This window comes from Phyllostomus discolor, chromosome 4 (genome assembly GCF_004126475.2).
Source record: "Phyllostomus discolor isolate MPI-MPIP mPhyDis1 chromosome 4, mPhyDis1.pri.v3, whole genome shotgun sequence".
In the NCBI taxonomy this organism is placed as follows: domain Eukaryota; kingdom Metazoa; phylum Chordata; class Mammalia; order Chiroptera; family Phyllostomidae; genus Phyllostomus; species Phyllostomus discolor.
This window is the reverse complement of record NC_040906.2, coordinates 124,326,574-124,347,536: the sequence shown is the minus strand read 5'-3', so window position 1 is coordinate 124,347,536 and position 20,963 is coordinate 124,326,574. Positions and strand designations below refer to the sequence as shown.

Below are 20,963 nucleotides of genomic sequence, written 5' to 3'. Positions count from 1 at the left end.
CCATAAGTTGTAATCATCTGCTATATTGTTGCTGTTATTACTTGGACAACACTGTATTTGTTTGTCTATTTATACCGTCTGTCGACTAAACTGTAAATGCCACAGGTGCAGGAATTGGGTCTGTCATGCCCCCCATTCTCGAGCCAGGACCTAGAGCAGTGCCTGGTGCAGAGTGGTCCTCAGGGAATGTGTGTTCCATGAGGCAGTGGAGTCCTACTTTCTTCTTCCTTGGGTGACCTGATGGGCTATGAAATACACTAACGATGGAGGTCAAGTGAAGCCCCAGGGTGTGTACAAACTGGAACACTCACTGGCTAATCCCCTGAGTGGGCAGAGCTTTCACCGGGAAAGATAAGGGTTATAAGCGCTCACTTCATGCCCCCACCACACCGGAGACAAGACCCAGAAGAGATAAGGTTAGTGGTAAAATTTTCATACACTCTTCTTGGGTTTGGTTGGATAGTTACATTCTGTGGCCAAATTAGCAGCTTATTGTCAATTTTTCTAACTCTATGGTTAATTTAATGCCTATATTTCTAAACTTGCCTGTATTGGATAAAAGGAACAGATATATATTTTTTCTGCAGAGTAGATTCGTAAATGATCATGAAATGGCAATTGTTTATCTAGACCAGCCTTTTCAAGACTCCCTGCCTATGCAGCTACACTTAATGTCAAACATGAACATCCTCCACACCCATATCACACACCAAATGTAACTTTAGAAATAAGTACCTGAGAGTGAGTGGTATTTTGGTCGGTGACAAAACAGGCTTTGCAGAACTTAAACATTTATTAATTTCGAGCCATTACATCTTTCTTTCTTAGGCAAATCTCATATTCCATACACAGCTGAAAACAGGCACCACCTGGCCTGTGCCGGGGTGCTGACGGGCAAACCAAGGCTCCTGCATCTAGGCGTCTGCTGCATTGTGCTTGGGAAGTCTAATCCTAGTGATCTGCCTCTGGGCCCTGCAGCCCCGGGCACTGCCGAGGGGAAAGGCAGGAGTCTCTCAGCGAAGTCCTGACACGGCTTTTTCCTAGGACTCGCCCCAGTCTTTAAACAGCAAGGGGTCATGGGGCAGCTCACTCTTTGCTTCTTCTCTGAAGAGCCTTGATGACCCAGGGAGGTGAAAGTCTCTTCTGTGGCTGTATTTTTCATTTAAGTAAGTTTGTAAACCTTGGAGGTATAAGTCAACCTCTGAGTCTGGGGAACATGAATCAATCCATTAGACCTTCATGGAAAGGAAACTTAGGTTCTGAAAGTGAAATATAAAACTCTCTGGAGAAGACACTTTTTGAGTGTGAGCTGGTGATAGAGCTCTCTCCCTGATATTCTGTTTCATTAGTAACCCACCCCACCCCACCGGGGAATATTGTTCAGCTGCGTTTATGTATGAAAAATTCCACATAAATACTGGTACTCTTTCAAAGGAGCTAGTCTCATGAAGACTTTCACTTTGATAAAGTCCAGGTAATTAATATTTTGAATCTAATGAAATGTTTGATGTTATATCACATATTAGCGAAACAGAGAAATAATTAATAATTGAGTAAAAACAGACAAACTTTAAAGCCAAACTGAGTCTTGGCTGTGCTCTGAAGCACTATATACTTAAAGCTAAAATAATGCTACCTCTTCCCAAACTAGCGAATTAAAATTCTGTGGGGAATACAGGGTTATCTGGGAGAGTGTTTTGTCTTGGTGACAAATTTTGACTTGCTGTTTGTAATGCATGTAGACCATTCTGATCCATTGGAGAAGCCAAAGTAAATGTTCAAGTCACTTCTACTGATAATAGATTTAGAATTGACATCTTGTACTCTGGCCTAAAACATCTGCTGAAACTGGCAGCCCCTTCCATCAACCCCTTAAATTTTTCATGATCAAGAAAAGGCAATAAAGTCCTGCTTTTTGCCTAACTGTTCCAATAAGTGAGAAAAATGTGTGTCGTTTTGCCTAAATTATCCAGAATGACTGTTAATATTGTCAGTAAAATTTCCCCCCAAAAAGGCTGGCTGCTTTCCTGATGCGTGCACACAACAGATAGGGGCAGGAGGCAAAGAATGACGACAAGGGGAGAGAAACAAGGTCAGAAGGACTGTTAAAGCCGGAAGAAACAAAGAAATGGTCTACTTCTGAAACAAAGCTTCCATTTATGGATGAGGAAACTGACCTGCCCTAGGGCAGCAACACCTTGTGCATATCTGGTACTTTGTTAAAACTGGGAATTGAAGGAGGTCTCACTTAAAGGGGGATCAGAAAAATGATCTCACATGGGAAATTCACTTACAATTCACCCCAGTCTCTCTGTCCTTCCCCGTCTCTAACTGTAGCCACCCACCACTTTGGGACACCACCACTTGCTTACCCTACCTGCCCACCCTACTTTATGAACACCGTGTCCTGCGACTTGTGCTCGCCAGCAGTCCCCGGGGAGAATAACCTAGCCAGCCACCCACTGGGCCCCAGGGGCAGTTTAGTTGGGTTTTTATTCTAGACTCAGCTTCTCAAACTTTATTTAAATATATAAGTCCATCACCCGGGGATGTTGTGCAAAGTGCAGACTCTGATTCAGTAGGTTGGGCCCAGGGAGTGAGACTGCATTTCTAACATGCTCCTGGGTGGAAGTGATGCCGCTGGTCCAACACATTTCTGGAGAATGCCTTCCCCTCCTTTTGGAAACATGTGAATGCTGCTGCAACCTGGAGATACAGATGTGTGTGCTTATGTGTACATGCATGCAGGGGTGCGTGTGTGTGTGCATCCATACCATGTTCAGCAATTTGGTGCACATCTTATTTGTGTCTCATAACTAACCAAATGAATTAGGAACTTTGAGCTTTGTGGTACAAATGAGGAAAGTGAGGCTCAGAGAGATTAAAATCTTGCTCAAGTGAGAGGCAGAGCTGAAATATGTTTTTACTGGTGGTTCGCAGGGACTAACTCAGATACACGTCCCCTTTTCTACAAGATTTGGGGCATATTTGTTACCCAAGGAGCACACTCTGGCTATGCAAAGGTTGTCATGCCATCATCACTGCTTTCTGCTCACCTGCCTTAGCTGTGGGTGCCTGGGGCTCTGGGTGGGGAAACGTACGCCACTGCTCATCTCAGGTGAAGCTGCACACAGGTGAAGTTTGTGAGCCCTGGCAGGTGAGTCTCAGTTCCCTACATCGTTGGATCCAGTGTCGATGCACCAGGTAGGTTTGAGTTCAGGACACACAGTGGGTCAACACCAGCAGCACAAGAAAGAGCTTTGAACGGATGGGGATGACTCTACATTCAGATCGAAGTCTCGGGTTCCGGGTCTTTCAACGGCCTTTTCTCAGAGCGTTTACATTCTGGGCGAGTTCCAAACAGCACGGCCCCTTTGCTTCCTGCCCCCTACCTTGCACAGGTGGAATGAGCACTCCATTGCACCTGTTCTTCTAAGCTTTGACACTGTATTTTTTTAAACAATGAGAACAATTAGGTTTTCCACTTGAAGCATAAACAAACTTCATCTTCCATATTGCCAAGCTGTAGTTTATCCTAGCCTTTGTTGAAATTGTTGAAATTCATTAGAGGTCAAGTATAAAGGATTAAAGGACTTGGTTTTGGTCCTTAACCCATAATGCCATGGGGCAGGGGGGAATAGGGCTCAGAGAAACAAACATTTATATACAGGCCATGGGCAAAAGTAGGTTTACAGTTGTGAGTATGTGGAACAAGTGTTTATCCTTATATTATTACATATTAATTATTGTATTATTTCCCATACAAACAACTGTGAACCTACTTTTGCACCACCTATATACCCATTCTGTGATGCTCTGTTTAATTCCTCTATACCATTTTGTGTTTCAACTAAACACTTAGTTGATTCTGACTTACCTCTGGTTAGTCTGGATGCTTCCATCCCTGAATACAGATGGGTTGGTAAGGGTTTTGATGGTAGGAACCACGTGTTATTTATTTTTTGTGCCTGGAGTACCTAACCTAGTAGTACATCCATAGCAGAAGTTCAACAAATATTTGATGTTGAAAGAATAAAAGATCAAAGACAGAAATTTAAGAAACTTATAGGTATCTCAAAGTGCACATTGAGGTAAGAGCTACCACGTGTGTGGGCTGGCTCTACAAGAGGTGGAAGAGCTATGCCATCACCCCTGCCTTCCGGGACATTGCCTCCTTGTTAGAATTTTGCAGTGAAGAATTTTCAGCTGGTTCTTGGGGTGTGAGATCAAGAGCAGGTAACCGGTCCCTTCTCTGAACTCAGTACTTTTAGCCAGAAACAGCCCCTCTTGGGAGGGGTCGGGGGTGGGGCCTGGAGTTCTGCTGAGCCTCTGAGGCAGCCCGGGCTCAGTTCTCCATCATCCCAGTACAGAAGCCACGGAGCCCGCCGAGGCTGAGAGAGGAGGAATGGTGGCTGGGTGGCCAGAGCCAGGTATTTCTGGGGCACACCAGCATTTGTGGGATTTTCCCAAGAGGTAGTGACTGGTTATCCACAACTGGAGAAAAAAGGTTTCCTTCATTTGGACCAGAAAGGGAGGGTTGCTAGCTTCAGTCCTGTTTAGCTGAGGTGGGGTCTCTATTCCAAGCCTGGGCTTTTAGGGCTCCCTCGGCACTGTGTGTGGCTTGGTGGGGAGGAGATGATCCTGTCCCTTGTGATCCAGCTCCAAGTTCCAAAGTTACAACTGTCCATCCCCCAGGTGCCCTGAGAATGTGCGAGGGGCAGGCTGAAGGGAAGTGTGGGAGGCTGTGGGCACAGAGCCATTATGTGAAATTCCAAAATACGCTTCCAGGTAACAGTGAACCACAAAAACAGTTGTTATGCTCACAATCACACAAAGAAGGCAAAAGCCACACCAGATAGCACTTTTTAAATATCTTGTACCATATGGAGTCAGGTTCACAGAAGTTTTAGCTCCCTTTTACAAACATCAACTGCATTCACAACAAATACTTATAAATCTCACATAAAACTAATAGACAAGCCTATCTTAGTGTAAGGAACTCTAAGAAATGCTCAATTCACTGGTAATTTGCTTTAAAGAAGCGAGAACTTCATTTGACACGGGTCAGATATTGTGGTACGTATTTTATCTATCACTTTTATTCAAGCTTCAGTCCTCACAATAGCCCTCTGAGGTGGGTGGTGCAACCACCATCCCGTTTTAAGGATTAGGAGACTGAGGCTTGAAGAGGCGGCTACGGTTGAACAATAGCGAGGACCACAGTAAGTGCTGCCTGGGGAAGCTGAGGCGGCCTCCCATCTCCGGGCTCACCCTGAAGCTTCCAGAGCAGCCTTGCACCTGGCAGCTGTGGAGCCTTGAGCACTGTGCCTTCAGGAGATATTTCTGCCATTTCCTTAAAGCCTGCATCAGTGCGTATGGCATCAGAGGAGAAAAGGTGGGGAAAGGAGATCCAACAATCCTGTAGCTTTGGGCAGCATTTTAATCTATTCAGAGCACTTTACCTTTACCTCACTCAGTCACCTCAGTCATCCTGTGACATGAAAAGGAGTCGCTAATATAACAGTCACTGTGGCTCTGTGACAATGAGGCAGAAGAGTGCTATCAGGTATGCTTGCATTACCACTATGCTCGCCTGTACATTTTTTTTAGCTCTTCCCAGAATTTTTATTCTACAAAATTTCATTATTCAACACTGTCCTTTAAAATGTGGCAGGCAACCTGGTATAATTCTCCTCAGTTACAGACGAGAACATGAAGGTAGACAAGGTTCTGCCCGTGTGGCTCACCCCGCTCCGTGTGGGCCAGGGAAGGACCAGAATCCTGGTCCTGTGCAGGTCTGCGTCTGCCCGTCCCAGCACTCAGGAAAGTCTGGGGCGGAAATGGAAGAGGTCCCAGTTCCTGTCCAACATGTCGATCTGAATAAGCCCAGCTCCATGCCACTGTTAGAAAAGATTATCTTTTGTAACATCATTCATGAAACCATCCTATTAACTCCTGGTTTCTTTCTCAAAATACCAGAGACAGTCTCTCAAATCTACAGAATACCTTGATATCTTGATTATGTATAGTTCGTTCTTTCTTTTTCCTTAAATTGTGAATAGAGCACATGTATATATAGGAGAATGCAAAAACATGTACATGCAGTGTAAAGATTTACTATAAAGGCTAATTACTATTTTTGTTTTAAGAAATAGAACATTATTAACTTCCCAGGATGCCCCATGCTCCCCCAAACACAACCTCCATCCTGCTTTTTTTCTAGCTTTTCTTCATAGTTTTACCCACTATGTATGCACCTGTAAAGGATAGTTTTGCTTTGCTTGTTTTGGAATGGTCATGAACAGAGGCACCTCATATGGTGTGTGTTAGTTTATTCTCTGACCGTGTTTTTCTGACTTGGCTCTTCAGGAACCCCTGAGCCAAGCATCATGGCGGCCAAGCCCAAGCTCTGGTACTTCCGAGGCAGGGGCAGGATGGAGTCGATCCGCTGGCTGCTGGCTGCCGCTGGAGTGGAGGTTGGTTCCTGATTGGGAAAAAGGAAGGAGGGTACTTGGGGTGAGACTGAAGTGAGCATCTTCTCTCTTCAAAATTCAGAATGGTGCCTCCAAGCCAAACTGACTCTTTCTCTTTCCCACTGTCTTCCTGTGTAAGAAGTGAGGAGAGGATCATAGTTCTCTGTTTAAGCAGGGATGGCAGGGTGGAGGCCAAGTGTCTGGAAGCTTTGTCGGGTGGGAAAGATCTTGGTGGATCATAAGATAAAGGTGAGAAAGGAGACCCACATCTGAATCATTTCTTTTATTGGGACCAGCTGACTTCCTGGGGTCATTTCGGCTCTGCCTAAGCATCTCAGTAACATTGACCCAACGGCTGCCAACTAGAATCCTAGGCCCAACTGCAGTCTGGTCTCTCCTGAATCCTCCTTTGAAGAGTCGCCCCACGGTGATCTTTCCTTAACTCTGAATTCCTCTCTGCTGACTTTTCCATAGCTTTTCACAAGTGGAATTGTCTGTTTTCTGACTTCTTCTTCCCTAGTTTAATGCCATCTCCTCTAGACTCATGACCTTCTTTGTTTTTTTCTTTTCCCTTTAAGAACTTCTCTCCTAACACTGCTCACCTTCTCCTACCCCCATCTCAGTGTCTGGGAGACAAAAATGTCAACTCTTTTTCACAAAAGCTTAGAAACTCATCAATAAGTAGTGATAACCCCATCTGAGTAATGATCTTTGGACCCTTTTCACTGAACATATGAGCATCAAAGAGAAATTTGATTTGATCTGATATGGAGGGAAAATGACACAGAAGAGAGAGGAAAAAGAAAAGAAAAAACTGAAGAGGAGAAATCATCAGGGAAATTGGAGGAAAAGACTAGAGTTTGGAGAGAAGGAAGAGCTAAGGTGAAGAAAAAAGTATGAACAGAGGCTGTGGGATGTGCCTTAAGCTGCCAGGACAAAAAGGGCTGCTAGTCCGAGCCAGTCTTAGGTGATCCACACACGCACACATACACACACTGTACCAGAATTTTCAGCTGTGCAGCAGTTGATAGCTTTGCATTCCTTTTCAACCTTTTCTTTCTGGAAGCCATTGGGCATTGTATACTCTGAGCATTTCTTCCTTCCTTCCTTCCTTCCTTCCTTTTTTCCTCCTTCCCTCCTGCCCTCCCTTCCTTCCTTTCTTTCTTGATCTTAAACTTATAACAATGTCTCTTCCTTTATCTAGTTTGAAGAAGAATTTCTGGAAACAAGAGAGCAATATGAGAAGTTGCAGAAGGGTGAGCCTAGATTCATTCAATGCATCTTATGGGAAGAAATAGAAAATTTGTTTCTGGAAATATTCATTTCATTCTAGAAACCAGCACTTTAGAATGACAACTATTGGGAAAGGCGTGCAGTGTGACTGCTAACACCAACTGCCTGTTCACTGTGTCCCTGGCACGGAGGTAAACTGGTCATCTGCATTGTCTCTTTAGCCTTCATAAAAGCTTATCAGGTAGGTTAGGACCCAGACCCTTATTAGGTAAGACAGAGGAGCATGTGTTGCCCAGTGCCAGTTGGTTCAAAACTCCCCATTGCGCTGAAGCATCCTTGCATTCTTAAATAATGATCCAAAAAGTAGAAGGGAAGGGAGAAAAAGGGAGAGGAATTTGGGCTAAGATGTTCTCTAGTTCTCATTGTTCGTATCCACTTGTTCTTGGCAGTTTTAACAGATTAACAGAAATCATTTTCTCAGGTCACAGTTTTAGAATAAAGTTAATAGAAAAGATCCAAAGTGTCTTTAATCGCTACAATCCTCAGAAAAATTTCTCACACTGAGAGAAAATACTAGCACTTTCAAATTTCTAACAGCCATAACGTTATTTTTCTTATCTAAGGAAACCTGGGTGTCTGTTGCCGATAAACAATCATGAAATTGACAAGTTATTTTTTAAGAGAAACATTCAACCAGTAGCCAGCAGTCCTGCCATTTACAAACTGTATGATTTTGGGCAAGGCCTTTAACTTCTCTGCATCCTGTCTCTTTAAAAAATATATATTTTTAAATTTAAGTATAGTTGACATAAGCATCCTCTTTCCCATAAAATGAAAATAATTTGTATGGTCGTAGATTGCAATGTGCCCATTGATCTTACTGAGCGGAGAAGGCCCAGTCACCCCTTCCCTAATTCTAGTCTAGGAACTTTATTATCTGGAATCCCCCTGAAGCTCCTCTTCTTTATTTCTGCCCACTTGACCACACACTAGGACAGTCACTGGTGCAGGATAGGGGTTCAATACTTACATACATATTGAATAGATGACTGTATCTCCATAATCTCCTCCATGACTACTCTGGCAGCAGTGCTCCCTAAGAGCCTCTGAAATCCTCCAGGCCTCTCTGAGACCGTGATGCTGCAATTGTGCTTGGGACACCCTCCTGGCTGTTGCTGGTACCTGTGAACAGAAGGCAGAGAGGGACAGCAGAAGGATCACTGGCCCAGGAGGCAGCAGGCCCACTTCTGCTGGCTTAGCTGTCCCTGACTCTGTGAGTTTGGGCAAGCCACACGTGCCTCCCTTGGTCTCTACCCAATCATCGTCTAATATATGAATGAATTAGACTAAATGATCTCGAATGTGCTTTTCTGTACTCTTGACCTGAGGTTTTTAGAAAAGTCCTTCAGGAGATCATTGGGTCCTGGTTCTAATGGACATTGTATCATTCATAAGCAGCACAGCCCAGCTCTAGAAGCTCCTTCAATATTGAAAAAATGTGTAACATTTAGAAAAATGAGGTTTTGCAGTGTTAATAAGAGTATTCATATTTACAAAGTATGGCTACCAGCATGATCTTATTCCTACTCAAAGAAACTCACTAAGATGGGCAGGACGGGTGGTGTTCCAGAGCAGAAAATAAGCTCAGGGAAGTTAAAGACTTGCCTAAAGCCATCCACCTAGACAGGGACACTGGTCCCCTGAAAGCTGCTACTGGTCCCTGCACTGGCGTTCTCCCCACCACCTTCTGCCTCTAACTAATCAATGAGCAAAGTAGTGAAATGGAAGAGATCAGCTGTGGCCTTTGCACTAGTGCCAATGCACTAGTGAAGTCTGGTTCCTACTCCGGGTCAGGTTCCTTAATCTTAGTAGTGTATGGGTGTAAATGGAATTTAAAGGCTATTCATTTCTTCAAGGCCTCATGAAAAGAGCAGTATTTGTAGTATATTTTTAAATATATTATTTATGTAGGTAGTCACTCACAAAGAAGAAAATTGGATTTTACTAAACATCGACTTGACAGTATTCAGTATTTTACTAATGTTATTTCATTTCATCCTTTCAAAATCCTGCTAGATGTATATTATGATGATTTTAGAGAAAAGGAAGCTGAAGCTGTAAGTCATTTACTTAAAGTCATATGGCTGGAAGGGGCCAAAGCGGGCATGCAGGCCCATGTCTGCCAGGGTTCTGACTGTCACATCCTCTGGATGCTGTGTGGACCCAGAGTGATGTGCTATGTGCTCTTTAAAGAACTCAGACTCCCAGACTCCACCCTGAATCAGAATATCTGGGAGGCGGGGTGAGTATTTTTAACAACCCACCTCCCCCAGGTGATTCTTATACACTCTAAACTTTGGGAACCAGCCATAATAAATGTAGAAAGTCCGAAATATAATAATGACTACCCAACACACAAAAATGCATGAAACCATCCAGCAAATCTCAAATTTTCCATTAAGCAGATGGAAGGCATTTTCTCAAACAGCTGTGCTCTTTAACTCACCACTTTGGATGGAAACTAGAAATCATCCAACAAAATTAGAAGTAGACACTTTTGCAGGTTTACCACAGCCATAGAAGGAGAGTATCGTAACCTTTCTTTGTTCACATCACAGATGGGTGCCTGCTCTTTGGCCAGGTGCCCCTGGTTGAAATTGATGGGATGATGCTGACACAGACTAGAGCCATCCTCAGCTACCTGGCTGCCAAGTACAACTTATACGGGAAGGACCTGAAGGACACAGTCAGGTACCATAGGGTTCATGCCTGTATTTCGTTCTTACCCAGGCCTCTGTAGGTGCCAACTGAAACCTGGTTCAGGTCTAGCCTTTCAGCCTGCACTAAGGGGAGAGGGCCAGGGGAACAAAGGGAGATGTACTCTTGCTATACCCAGCATGACTTACGCTTAACTCTGAGTAAATACTCTAGACTTCTCCTTTTACTACTCATAGCAGTCTGCATTCAACATTCTCAAGTTCTCTCCCCACTCCCAACAAAATATCTTCTCATCCAATGACCTGGTATTCTACATGAAGGTGGAAATTAATGACTTAGTAAATAAATATCAACCATTTGTAGCAATGACCTATTACCACAAACAATGCTGTGTAGCGTATCTTGAAGCCCAGTGACTTAATCAGCATTTATTATTCCTCACCAGTCTATGGGTCATCTGGGTGGTTGGCAAATCTGGGCCAGGACTGACTTATCTTGGCCACACTCACTCATATGTCTGTCACTCATATGTCACACTTACTCAACGAGTAGTCAGCCAGGAGGCTCTGGTGTGGGGTGGTGGCTGCCAATTGATTGGGAAGCATCCTGAACATGCCTCATGACAGCTAGGCATGGCTCTAAGAGGGACAGCGAAAGCACACAAGGCCTCTTAAGTTCTAGGTTCAAAACTACTACCTTATCAATTATATCTCATTCTAGAAGTAAAAGCAAGTCACAAGGGCAGCCCAGGAAACAGCCGTCATCTATTAATAGAAGAAACTGCCAAGTTTTATTACAAATACCAGAGGGTATTTGTGGCTATTTGGGTGATTAGTTTAATTTCATAGGAGCTATGTAAACAAGACAAAACAAAGACAACTATAAAATTTTATTTGAATTTGGGATCAAGGGGCATTTTCAGTGACCCCTTATACCTTGTCACCATAAACACAGCTGTGACACAGTGGTCCATAAATATAGAAGACATTGTAGAAGAAAGGCCCAAGTTCACTTGTTCAAAAAAAGGAGAGAACATTACATACAAATGAGCAAAATTCATAAGAAGAGGCAGCTCACCCCAACATTCCCAGAGCTCCACTTTTAAAACTGACTTCGTCATTCTAACCTGCAATCCCAAGGACATACACCAAGAGAAGCAATTTCAGACACACTGTAAGAATAGAATCCTTTTATAACAATGTAAAGAAGCACTAACATGCAAAAGCAGTCTGTTTCTCGTGGTTTCAATAAGTGCTTTTTATTGTTTTTTTAAAATACCCATGGCTTTTTCCCAAGATATGTGTCCTAAGCTATAGATAGCATCATTAACATTCTTTTCTCCAGGTTAGGCATAAACTTTAATGGACTAAAGTAAGCTGGTTAGATGGCAATCTAACAGGAAAGAAAAAGGATCTGTAACCCAGGACAAGGAAAGCAAATTATCCTTTTATACATGTTAAAGAGGAAAACAAAGACCAAGAAGGTGATTCCACTTGTTGGACAATTAGCACACAGCAGGGGATACAAAGACACACACATCCCCAATGAGTGTGCAAACTGGTTGCAGAGACAACTAGCACAGCACAGCATGACTGGACCAATAGGCCAACAAGTAAGGGCAATGTATCTACTATTATTAGTTTTTTAATAACCTTTTTAAAAAAGTGTTTGTCAATGACAGGAGAAGTGTAAAAAGAATAAAAGGAGCTGTTTATCTGACTGACTAGGAAAGTAAACTCCTTTCTCAGCTGGCAGGTCAACGGAAGACATGCTAAACTGCGTATGTGTCTTCCAAGTGAAAAGGTCCTGGTACGACTTGTTTTGCACTTTTAGTAAACTTCATTCAGTTCACTCTTTAAACTCCTAATAATCTAATTATTTGTTTATAGAAGATTTCCACTCAGAGGCACTCAATGCTTTCACATATCCCTTTATTCAATAAACATTTCCAGAGACCCTACTCTACCATGGTTACTTGGCTGGTTCTTATTTCAGAAATCATTCCTGAGCATGGAAAACAAGAGAGGGGAAATCGAAAGTCATTTGCTCCAATTTCTAGTTACACCATAGAAGTTGCTGATTAGGAAACCCACATTCAGGGCTGCTTCTGGGAATGAGTCACGCCGTGTTTTGTCAGGATCAACATGTATGCTGACGGCACTCTGGACCTCATGATGATGATTGTACAGGCTGCCTTCAAACCCCCAGAGGAAAAAGAGGAGAACATTGCTTTCATTGTGACCAAAGCTAAAACCCGTTACTTCCCGGTGTTTGAAAAGGTAGGCAACAGGGATGCGGTCTGGACAGCGTGAGGCCTTGCCCAGCAGGGACCAGCAGTGTGATGGGCCTCCTGATGCTCCTGCGACCCAGGGGATCCAGGTCCACGACAGCCGTGTGCTCAGATCTTGGGGACGTGGGGGACTGGGGGCGTGGAGCCGACTTTATGAGGACCTTCCAGTCTTCCTCTGGTCCCAGAGAGGAACTGGGGAAGGGAGGGGAGAGACTGGGAGGGGCGGTCTGGACACAGCAATTCCTACATCCCTTCCCAGGCTGCAGGGATCTAGGACTTTACTTTTCCAGTTGTTGATAAGAATATTTAGAAGAGTATCTGAGAACACAGAGACCATATTAGAGCTTTTCTGCATTTGGACTAAAGCTTTAATAAGGATTCTAAAATAAATGACATGTATAATTATGGAATGTCCAACAAAACCGAATTAAAATAAACCAAGTGCACCGAAAGGCATTTCTGTTTTGATTGAAACAAACAAAACTGATCAGCTCAAGATCCCGTCATCTCGACTTCACTGTGTCAGAAGCTTTTTAGGCTTAATACTATCAGCTAATCATGCCTCAATCAAAAGACAAAGCCTCCCTGGCTGGCGTAGCTCAGTGGATTGAGCGCGGGCTGGGAACCAAAGTGTCCCAGGTTCGATTCCCAGCCAGGGAACATTCCTGGGTTGCAGGCCATAACCCCCAGCAACCGTACATTGATGTTTCTCTCTCTCTCTCTCTCTCTATCTCCATTTCCCTCCCTTCCCTCTCTAAAAAATAAATAAATAAATAAATAAATAAAATCTTTAAAAAAAAAAAAAAAAAGACAAAGCCTCGTAAAGTCACAACTTTTCTGAAGTCATTTTGCAGTGAATACTAATTACAGAAGTCTTCTCAGTACCGGTGTGTCTGGTGAGGTTCCCCACCGAGAGGGCCCCGTGTGATGTGATAAAGACTTGCTAGCACAGGGTTCCCTAAATGCAGGTTTGCAGCACAAACTAATTCTGTGGCATAATTCAAAATAATTCCATCTTAGACTGAAAAAGAATCATTTAATTTTGACTGAACTATAATGAAGAGTTCTACCAGATCCTCGGAGTTCTAGACAAGCAAGTTCCTGTTTATTTGAGGATAATGTACAGTGGTGTTCCAATATTTGCCATTAAGAAAACCTAGTCTGATTATTTGAATTACAGCTTTATCATACTACAGATTTTTAAATCTGTGTGGCCTAATCCAGCAATTTAAAATATCTAAATTATTTAAAAATATTTAAAATAATTCATTTGCTCAAAGCAGCATCAAACTCAAATTCATTCATTGTAGTCAATTCATAGTATTTTAAGCCCCTTTTAATCGCAAGCTCCTTCTTCCCTCTCACTTTCTCTCCTCTTTCCTCTTGCATTCATCTTGCTGAATGTCTCACAGTCTGGATTTTACCAATCGCAACCAACTCCTTTATTCCCTAGATTTTCTGTCAATTGGAAGTTAGAATTAGAAGCTTGACAGGTTCAGATTCAATGTCCTTTCGTCAGACCACTTCACTGGTGGTGTCATGTAAGTCATTAGGAAGCACATATCTGGTTGTCATTCATCTTGTGACTAAATGTGATTGATGATCAATGCCTAGAGCCACTGATTTATTAGTAGATGCAAATGTTGACATCCCAATCCTGTCAGCCACTCTTCATTTGTCAGCTGGAATCCTTTTATAAAATGACTCTTCCCCTCATAATATATTTGGTTACTCTGGGGTATGGTTTTTGTGGGAAAGTAGGATAAATGCTACTTTCTTTTTATTCACCAGGTTTGGGCTTCTTGTATCTTGTTGGTGACTTATCTGTACTTGTGTCTCCCTACACCGATGGAGTACACTTTCACTTAACCAGCTCTAGTTTCGTAACAGGGTACCCCATTCTGGTACTTCACCACCCAAGATGTCTTGATAATCACCGAGAAATTTCCCCAGAGATGGTGCTGACTCACACCAATGTGTGGGAGTGTTGGTTTTATCCTGTCCTTGCCAGCATTCTGGAGGATTATCAAGAAAAAGATTCTTTAGCAAATTTGATCTGCATGTGCATTGTGTTTAGCCAGGCACAATAGTCTTTGCTTTTGTTTGATGTTTTTTATTATTTTTCATTTCGCAGATTTTGAAAGACCATGGAGAGGATTTCCTCGTTGGCAATGCATTCAGCTGGGCAGACATACAACTGCTAGAAGCCATTTTAATGGTGGAAGAACTCAGTGCTTCTGTTCTCTCGGACTTCCCTCTGCTAAAGGTCTGTGTGTTTCACTCACACAAAGCCCAGGGTGGGGGGAATGAATAAAAACAGAGACTGAGACAAAATGTGCCTCACAGGTCAATCTCAAAAGAAACTTAAGAAAACTGTTTTTAAAATACCATTATTTTATTCATTTTGGTAATTTTTCTCCTGCTCATGTTATAAGATGGTTAGGAAATAAAATCTTACAAAGGGAGAAAGAATAGATTGTTTTGATTTCTAGCATAAACATTTAGTGTGTTTTTCATTTTTGTGGTGCTTTCCATTGTTTGTTTGTTTGTTTACTACTTGGAAGGCCACCTCCCCCTCCCCAGGAAGTAAGGATAATGAGTCCATCTTTGTTGTTTCCTTCCCACCTACCGAACAACTCTGCTCCTTACAGACCCGCTGATGCCAGGGCCTGGGCGTCCCTGGGTTGCCCGCAGCTTCTGCGTGGGTGGCTCTGACCTCTCTCTGAATCCTGCCTGCTCTGTTCCAATTCCTTAGAAACATTTTCTCTAACACGTGACCACAGGTTTTATAAAAATAGCCTTTTTCCTTATTACAAAAAATTGCAAGTTTATGTAGCTACATTATACATTTGTATAAACCAAAAGGCAAAAATCTAATAATCTAAATGCGATTACATCCTATTATTTTACCTTTTATTCCTCAAATAGGATCATACTAAACATTTCCATGGCCTGCTTTTAATATTATTTCAATTATCAGAAATATATTTGATTTACATGCCAACAAATATTCTTCTGCAATATAGTTTTGTTTTCATTAGGCAATAGAGTCACATCTTTCTGAGAAATCAGAACCATGTAAAAAGGGAAAAAATCAAGAAATCTCATGCCCACCACTGCCCTCCCACCCTTCCGTTCCCACAGTCCTTTTACTGCCTTCCTGTGTACGTGTCCACTGTTCCTATTCATGCAGACAGAGCAAGAATGAGTACATGTTTATGCCCTGTTTTACTTAAACAGTGCCCTGAGCATTGTGTCCCCCTAAACAATACATTCCAGAAATTTTGTCCTCTCAGTACAAGGACCTTCCCCTTTCCTTTTATATATAACATCATTCTAAATCGCTGGCTTACAGTTTTTTCTCAGAAACCCAGGTTCTTTCTAATTTTTCACTGTGCTAACATTCTTGTAAACTATTCCTTTGATAGCATTCTTACTTGTTCCCTTATAACAAATTCCTAGAATGGGAATTGATAGGTTAAAGAATTTTTTTTTGAGTTTTAACATGCACTGCCTAATTGTGACAGTGGTTTTTTTAATTAAGATCATTTAACTCAGGCTATACATACCAACGATTGTATTACCCTTCCCAGGAGCACCAGCAAACATGCGTTGAGGCATTAACTCAGAGTCAACTCACTGGTCTCCGTACGCTGTTGGTCTAAGCACCCTCCTCTCCTAACAAAGTTTTGAATTTTCTTAAAGGTTGTGACCACTCTTGAAGCCCTGATTTTGCTGTTTCATTTGTTCCAGGCATTTAAAACAAGAATCAGCAGCATCCCTACAATCGAGAAGTTCCTGCAGCCTGGGAGTCAGCGGAAGCCACCCCCGGACAGCCACTACATTCAAGTGGTCAGGCACGTTCTGCAGTTCTGACGGCAGCGGGTCTTGAATGGAAAACGGTCGCGGTCCAGTTGCAGTAATGGCAGTGCCCGAGCTCACTGTGGATTCTAGGTGTAAAATGTTTGAAAAGAACAGAACCACATTGTCATCAACAGCAAATGTCCATTAAATGCAAAATGAAACCATCTGGATTTATGAATATTTTTAAGCTTGTCAATTGTGGACGGTGGTTGCAACTTATCTGAGACCAATGCGCAAGTAAACAGGAGGCTGGTACCTGTCAGGCAGTGGCCCACACGGGGCCCTGTTCTTGCTGTCTGTATCCAGATCACATCCACTGGTAGAAGGGTGAACAGAGCTTTGGGGGACAGGGTCTTTCCAACACCCATCCTGATGCCATACTTGGGACAGAAAAAAGTGACAAGTGACAGGTCATCAGGAAGGGGATGGGTGATGCTCGTAAATCCTAAGGGGAAGTGTGGCGGACAGAGACTGTCCTGGGAAGACCATTTTGAGAGTCTGGTTAAAACAACAACAACAACTGGCAATTAGACAACCCTATTCCACCTAACATAGCCACCAAGACTATGGTCTTGCTTTAGTGAAATCATTCCAAGTAACACTGAGATTAAGATATAACCAATGAATATTTATACAAATTGACCCAAAGATTCTCTTGATTTCACATGCTTTTTTAGAATACATTTGCTTTAAGGATGATACTTGTCTTCCTGAGTTGTGGAAGTTCAGCCGCACCTCAAGGCCCTGGTGAGGGATGGGGGAGCTGAAAGGGGGCGATGTTACAAGCACAGATGTGGGTCCTGGTGGCCAGTCGCTGGTCTGGAACACGGCTCCTGCCGGTGGCTTGGGGTGCAGATTCCACCAGCTCTAAACTGCTGCTGGATGTCCCGCCCAGACTTGATCAGATTTTGAATGTGTGCCCATGTACATTCTTACTTATGAGATGACCTAATATCTCACCAGCACTCGGGGCCACCACAGGACATGACCTGCTGACACCACACACTGCCCCACTCATTGAGATGATGGACTGACTCCTCAGCAGAGTTATGACAAACTGAGCCATTTACCATCCCCCACTCCAGCCCCCCCCCCCCCCGCCCCCCCAAGGTCCTGCTACCAGTGTGGTCAAATCCCAGCCTGGGGATTCCATTTAGCTAATCATCCATTGTCATTCCCACTTTAACAAAGCCAAGGCCAGCTAACACGTGATGAATAAGATGGAGGGATAGGAAGGGCTTTTCAGAGGAAACCCTGCCCCCCACCCTCACTGTGTGAGGTGATTATTTCCTCTGACTTCCATCAGATCCAAGAGTCTGATCTTGTAGAAATTAAGTGGAAAAAGAAAAATAAATTATTTTTTAATGATTCAAAATTCTAAGCCAATTTCTTGGTAAATAATTCATATAGTTTAGAAGGCTTATGTAGTGAAAAATAAAATCATTCCCCCACTCCACGCCCAGACAGTTCTTAAAAACAACCACTTCCCAGGTTTTCCCTCCTTGCCCAGCTGCCTGAACCCAAGCTGGCACGCGCTCCCCAAGCACACCACAGTGGCGCCTGGCAGGGGCACAGCCAGCCAGAGTTTAGAGTTTCCCCAGTCAAGCCAGCTCTCACCCCACTTTCCTGGCTTGGATTCTGTGTTCATCACAGCTTTTCTTGGAGATTTTTTTCCAGGGCTGAAGGTGTGTTGGCCCACCATCAGGAGCATTGTGATCCTCCTGGAAATTATTTTCTCCTTGCAGAATAACATATCTCTGGTCTGTATACATGTCTCGTGTGTGTGTGTTTTGTAGTAAAATATGCATAACATAAAATCTACCATTAACTCATTTTTAAGCCTGGCCCTGCTATTCATCTCAATAGCAGAGGAGGGTCAAGGGTTGGGATGAAGCCATGTTGCTACCAGACTGTACCGAACAGGGAAGCTGGCACAGTGGGCGTGGCATGGCACAGGGAGCTCTCCAGGCCTACTTTAGGCAGATTACTTATTCTCAGGGCTCTAACGTTCCTAGAAGTAGCTGCTATTTCCCAGTAGTCTAAATGTCCGCCCCCCCTCACCCCCCCGCCACACACATCTTCATCCCTCTACAAGTGCAAAAGAATCCAGTCATTTAGTCAATTCAATTGTTTTCCCTTTTGGGACTTGGCAGTCAAATTTAAAACTATAAATTAGTTGCATGTGTTACTTCCAGAAGGCATCACAGAGGATAGCTTCATGTAGTGATAAAGCATCCTGTCAAGTGTGAAACAAGACAGAAGAATCATAAGACTGGAAGAGATGCTGGAGTTGAATCGCATGACACTCCCAGAGACACATCCAGCCCCGGGGAGGGACAGCTCCAGAGTCTCTCAGTGTAGCCCCAGACCAGTAGCACCTGGGATGGTGTTAGAAATGCAGAGTCTCAGGCCCTGCCCCAGAACTACTGAATCAGAATCAGCATTTTAACAAGATTGCACTGTGATCTGTGTGCCTGTTGAAGTTTTCGACACAGCTTTGTATTATTATTCATCTTTCCAAGTCTTGGCTCCCCAGAGAGAAAGCCATTTTCCTGAGGTGTGGGAGTTTCCTATTTCCTTTTATCGCCTGCCTGCTGTCTACACTATAGACACCATCAGACATTTACTTTAAGGGCAGCTTCAGGGCCCTGCCTCCAGCTCAAACAAACCAGACACAAAAGGCACTCAGGAGTAGTGTTGCTAATTTTAGGGGGCAGGGGGTGGGGCAGGGGGAAGGCATCCAGTTAAATTTGCATTTCAGGTGAGCAATGAGTACTTTTTTAGTATAAGTATGTCCCAAATGCTGCATGTATCCTGTATTTTATCTGGCAATCTTACTCAGGAGTTGAAGTCCTGGGCTGCCCTCCCCACACTCCCCATCTCCTCCTGCTTTATGTTTGAGACACTCGCTTTCTTCCGGGGGTGGTGGCTTTGGTTCATGCCCTCTTCAAGTCCCATGTTACGGTTGGCTTTCTCTCTGCACTGTGAATGAGAGGCGCATGGTGAATACAGCAAAGGCTTTGACATCAGAAAAACTTGGAATCTGGTTGACTGGGTGAGTAGGAAAATTTATCTTTCAGAGCCTCTGTCTCTTTATCTGTAAAATAAAGGAACTGGTTTTCTCAATGCCATATAGATAGTGCCTGGCACAGAACACATCTGGTTGCCCAAACTCCCTGGCTGCCCTTGATTATCTCTTGATAACTGGATCCTTGCACAACCCTGGCAGGCACAGCCCGGGTGTCCTTGGGTTCAAATTCTCGTCCAGCATCAACTCCAGAGAACTGGATGTGAGCAGCACTAATGATGCAAACAAAAGCCGTCCTTCCATAGCATCTGTTACTGTTCGGCCATGAATTTCAGCTCAATTTTGGCAGTTCCTGAGTTGCAAATTTAAAATGAGATCCTTCATTCAAGTTGCTGCTAAAAAAACATGGTAATTATGTGGTGGTTATTTTTGCAACTACAGCAACATCTTACTTGAAAGGAAATAGTGTTTAGCCATCACCAAGCAACGAGTGTTCATTTTGGTGGTCTAAGTGGCATTTCCAACTAAAACACGTTTGGGGGATTGTAAATTCCATGCATTACCCAAAGAGCAGGTACTTTTTCTCCCTTTGCTCCTTTTAACCACTAGGGTGGACACCACTAGAGGTCAGCAGAGGCAAGAAGGCACATTCTATTCAGATGATAAGACATGGAATTTTCTGTAGTATTTTTTCCCTAAAGGGGAAAAAGCTGAAATTGATGTATAGGTTTAATCTTCATTTTCACTAGGCTTATTACACATAAGTTGCATGTATATTTGAATATTGAGGTGGATGTCTTCCGGGGGGGATTTTGGAATCAAGTCTTAAACCTAGAGGACTCGGATTCATTTTAAAATAAAAGAGTATTGATTAATAAGTGGAGTCTTAAAAAGAAACTAAGAAGTAAGAAGAGATTGAAAAGACAGACTGGTTACTTTGTTAATAAAGAAAAAAGGGGGGAATTAAGTAATAATAAAAGAACCCCCTGAAAGATGCAGGGTTGCAAACTCAAATAGCTGTAGGGGGCAGGTGGCCAGTGAGCGCAGTGGGCCAGTGGGGGAAGTGCCTCTGCTCGGGAAGTGTGTGGGAGTGATGGGCAGTGGGCAGGGCCCCGGGCCCTTGGCGGATGGTGCCCACTGCTCAGCTCCAGCCCACTACTGACATAGCTGAGCACGCCCAATTGCCCTGTTTCTGTTTTTTGAAGTTTTATTAAAGAAGCTAGATATCTGGATATTTATGTGAAATCACCCTATTTTCAGTATTGGCTTCAATGTCTAAGAAGGAATGGGCAAATTGAACAACCTGGGACAGACGTGTGCCCATCCATGAGTGACCATTCGGAGCCTCCCTCTTATC

General features: G+C 43.3%; 2 protein-coding genes across 3 annotated transcripts in view; both read left to right on the top strand.

The window, feature by feature from the left end:
• Positions 1-297: 297 nt before the first annotated feature.
• LOC114494581 (glutathione S-transferase alpha-4-like) lies at positions 298-17,083 on the top strand. 2 transcript variants are annotated; one of them, XM_028509813.2, is made up of 7 exons: positions 298-416; positions 6,370-6,476; positions 7,678-7,729; positions 10,325-10,457; positions 12,562-12,703; positions 14,849-14,980; positions 16,468-17,083. In XM_028509813.2, the coding sequence occupies exons 2-7, from the start codon at positions 6,390-6,392 to the stop codon at positions 16,588-16,590; spliced, it is 669 nt and encodes a 222-aa protein (XP_028365614.1). In that variant the 5' UTR covers positions 298-416; positions 6,370-6,389; the 3' UTR covers positions 16,591-17,083. The 2 variants fall into 2 exon arrangements, with proteins under 2 accessions (XP_028365614.1, XP_035880131.1); XM_036024238.1 differs by lacking the exon at positions 298-416 and adding an exon at positions 653-951 and having other exon boundaries at positions 6,367-6,476.
• Positions 16,821-20,963, top strand: part of LOC114494628 (glutathione S-transferase A2-like) — a 42,779-nt gene continuing 38,636 nt past the window's right edge. The window contains exon 1 of the mRNA XM_036024234.1: positions 16,821-16,830. The gene's annotated coding sequence lies outside the window, so the exon portion shown is untranslated. The remainder of the gene's footprint in view (positions 16,831-20,963) is intronic.

Bases quoted from the DNA above. Each gene is read 5' to 3' on its own strand.
- LOC114494581 (XM_028509813.2), top strand. From the start codon at position 6,390: ATGGCGGCCAAGCCCAAGCTCTGGTACTTCCGAGGCAGGGGCAGGATG. The intron at 12,704-14,848 runs GTAGGCAACAGG...TTCATTTCGCAG, and splicing joins ACTTCCCGGTGTTTGAAAAG to ATTTTGAAAGACCATGGAGA. The intron at 14,981-16,467 runs GTCTGTGTGTTT...CATTTGTTCCAG, and splicing joins CGGACTTCCCTCTGCTAAAG to GCATTTAAAACAAGAATCAG.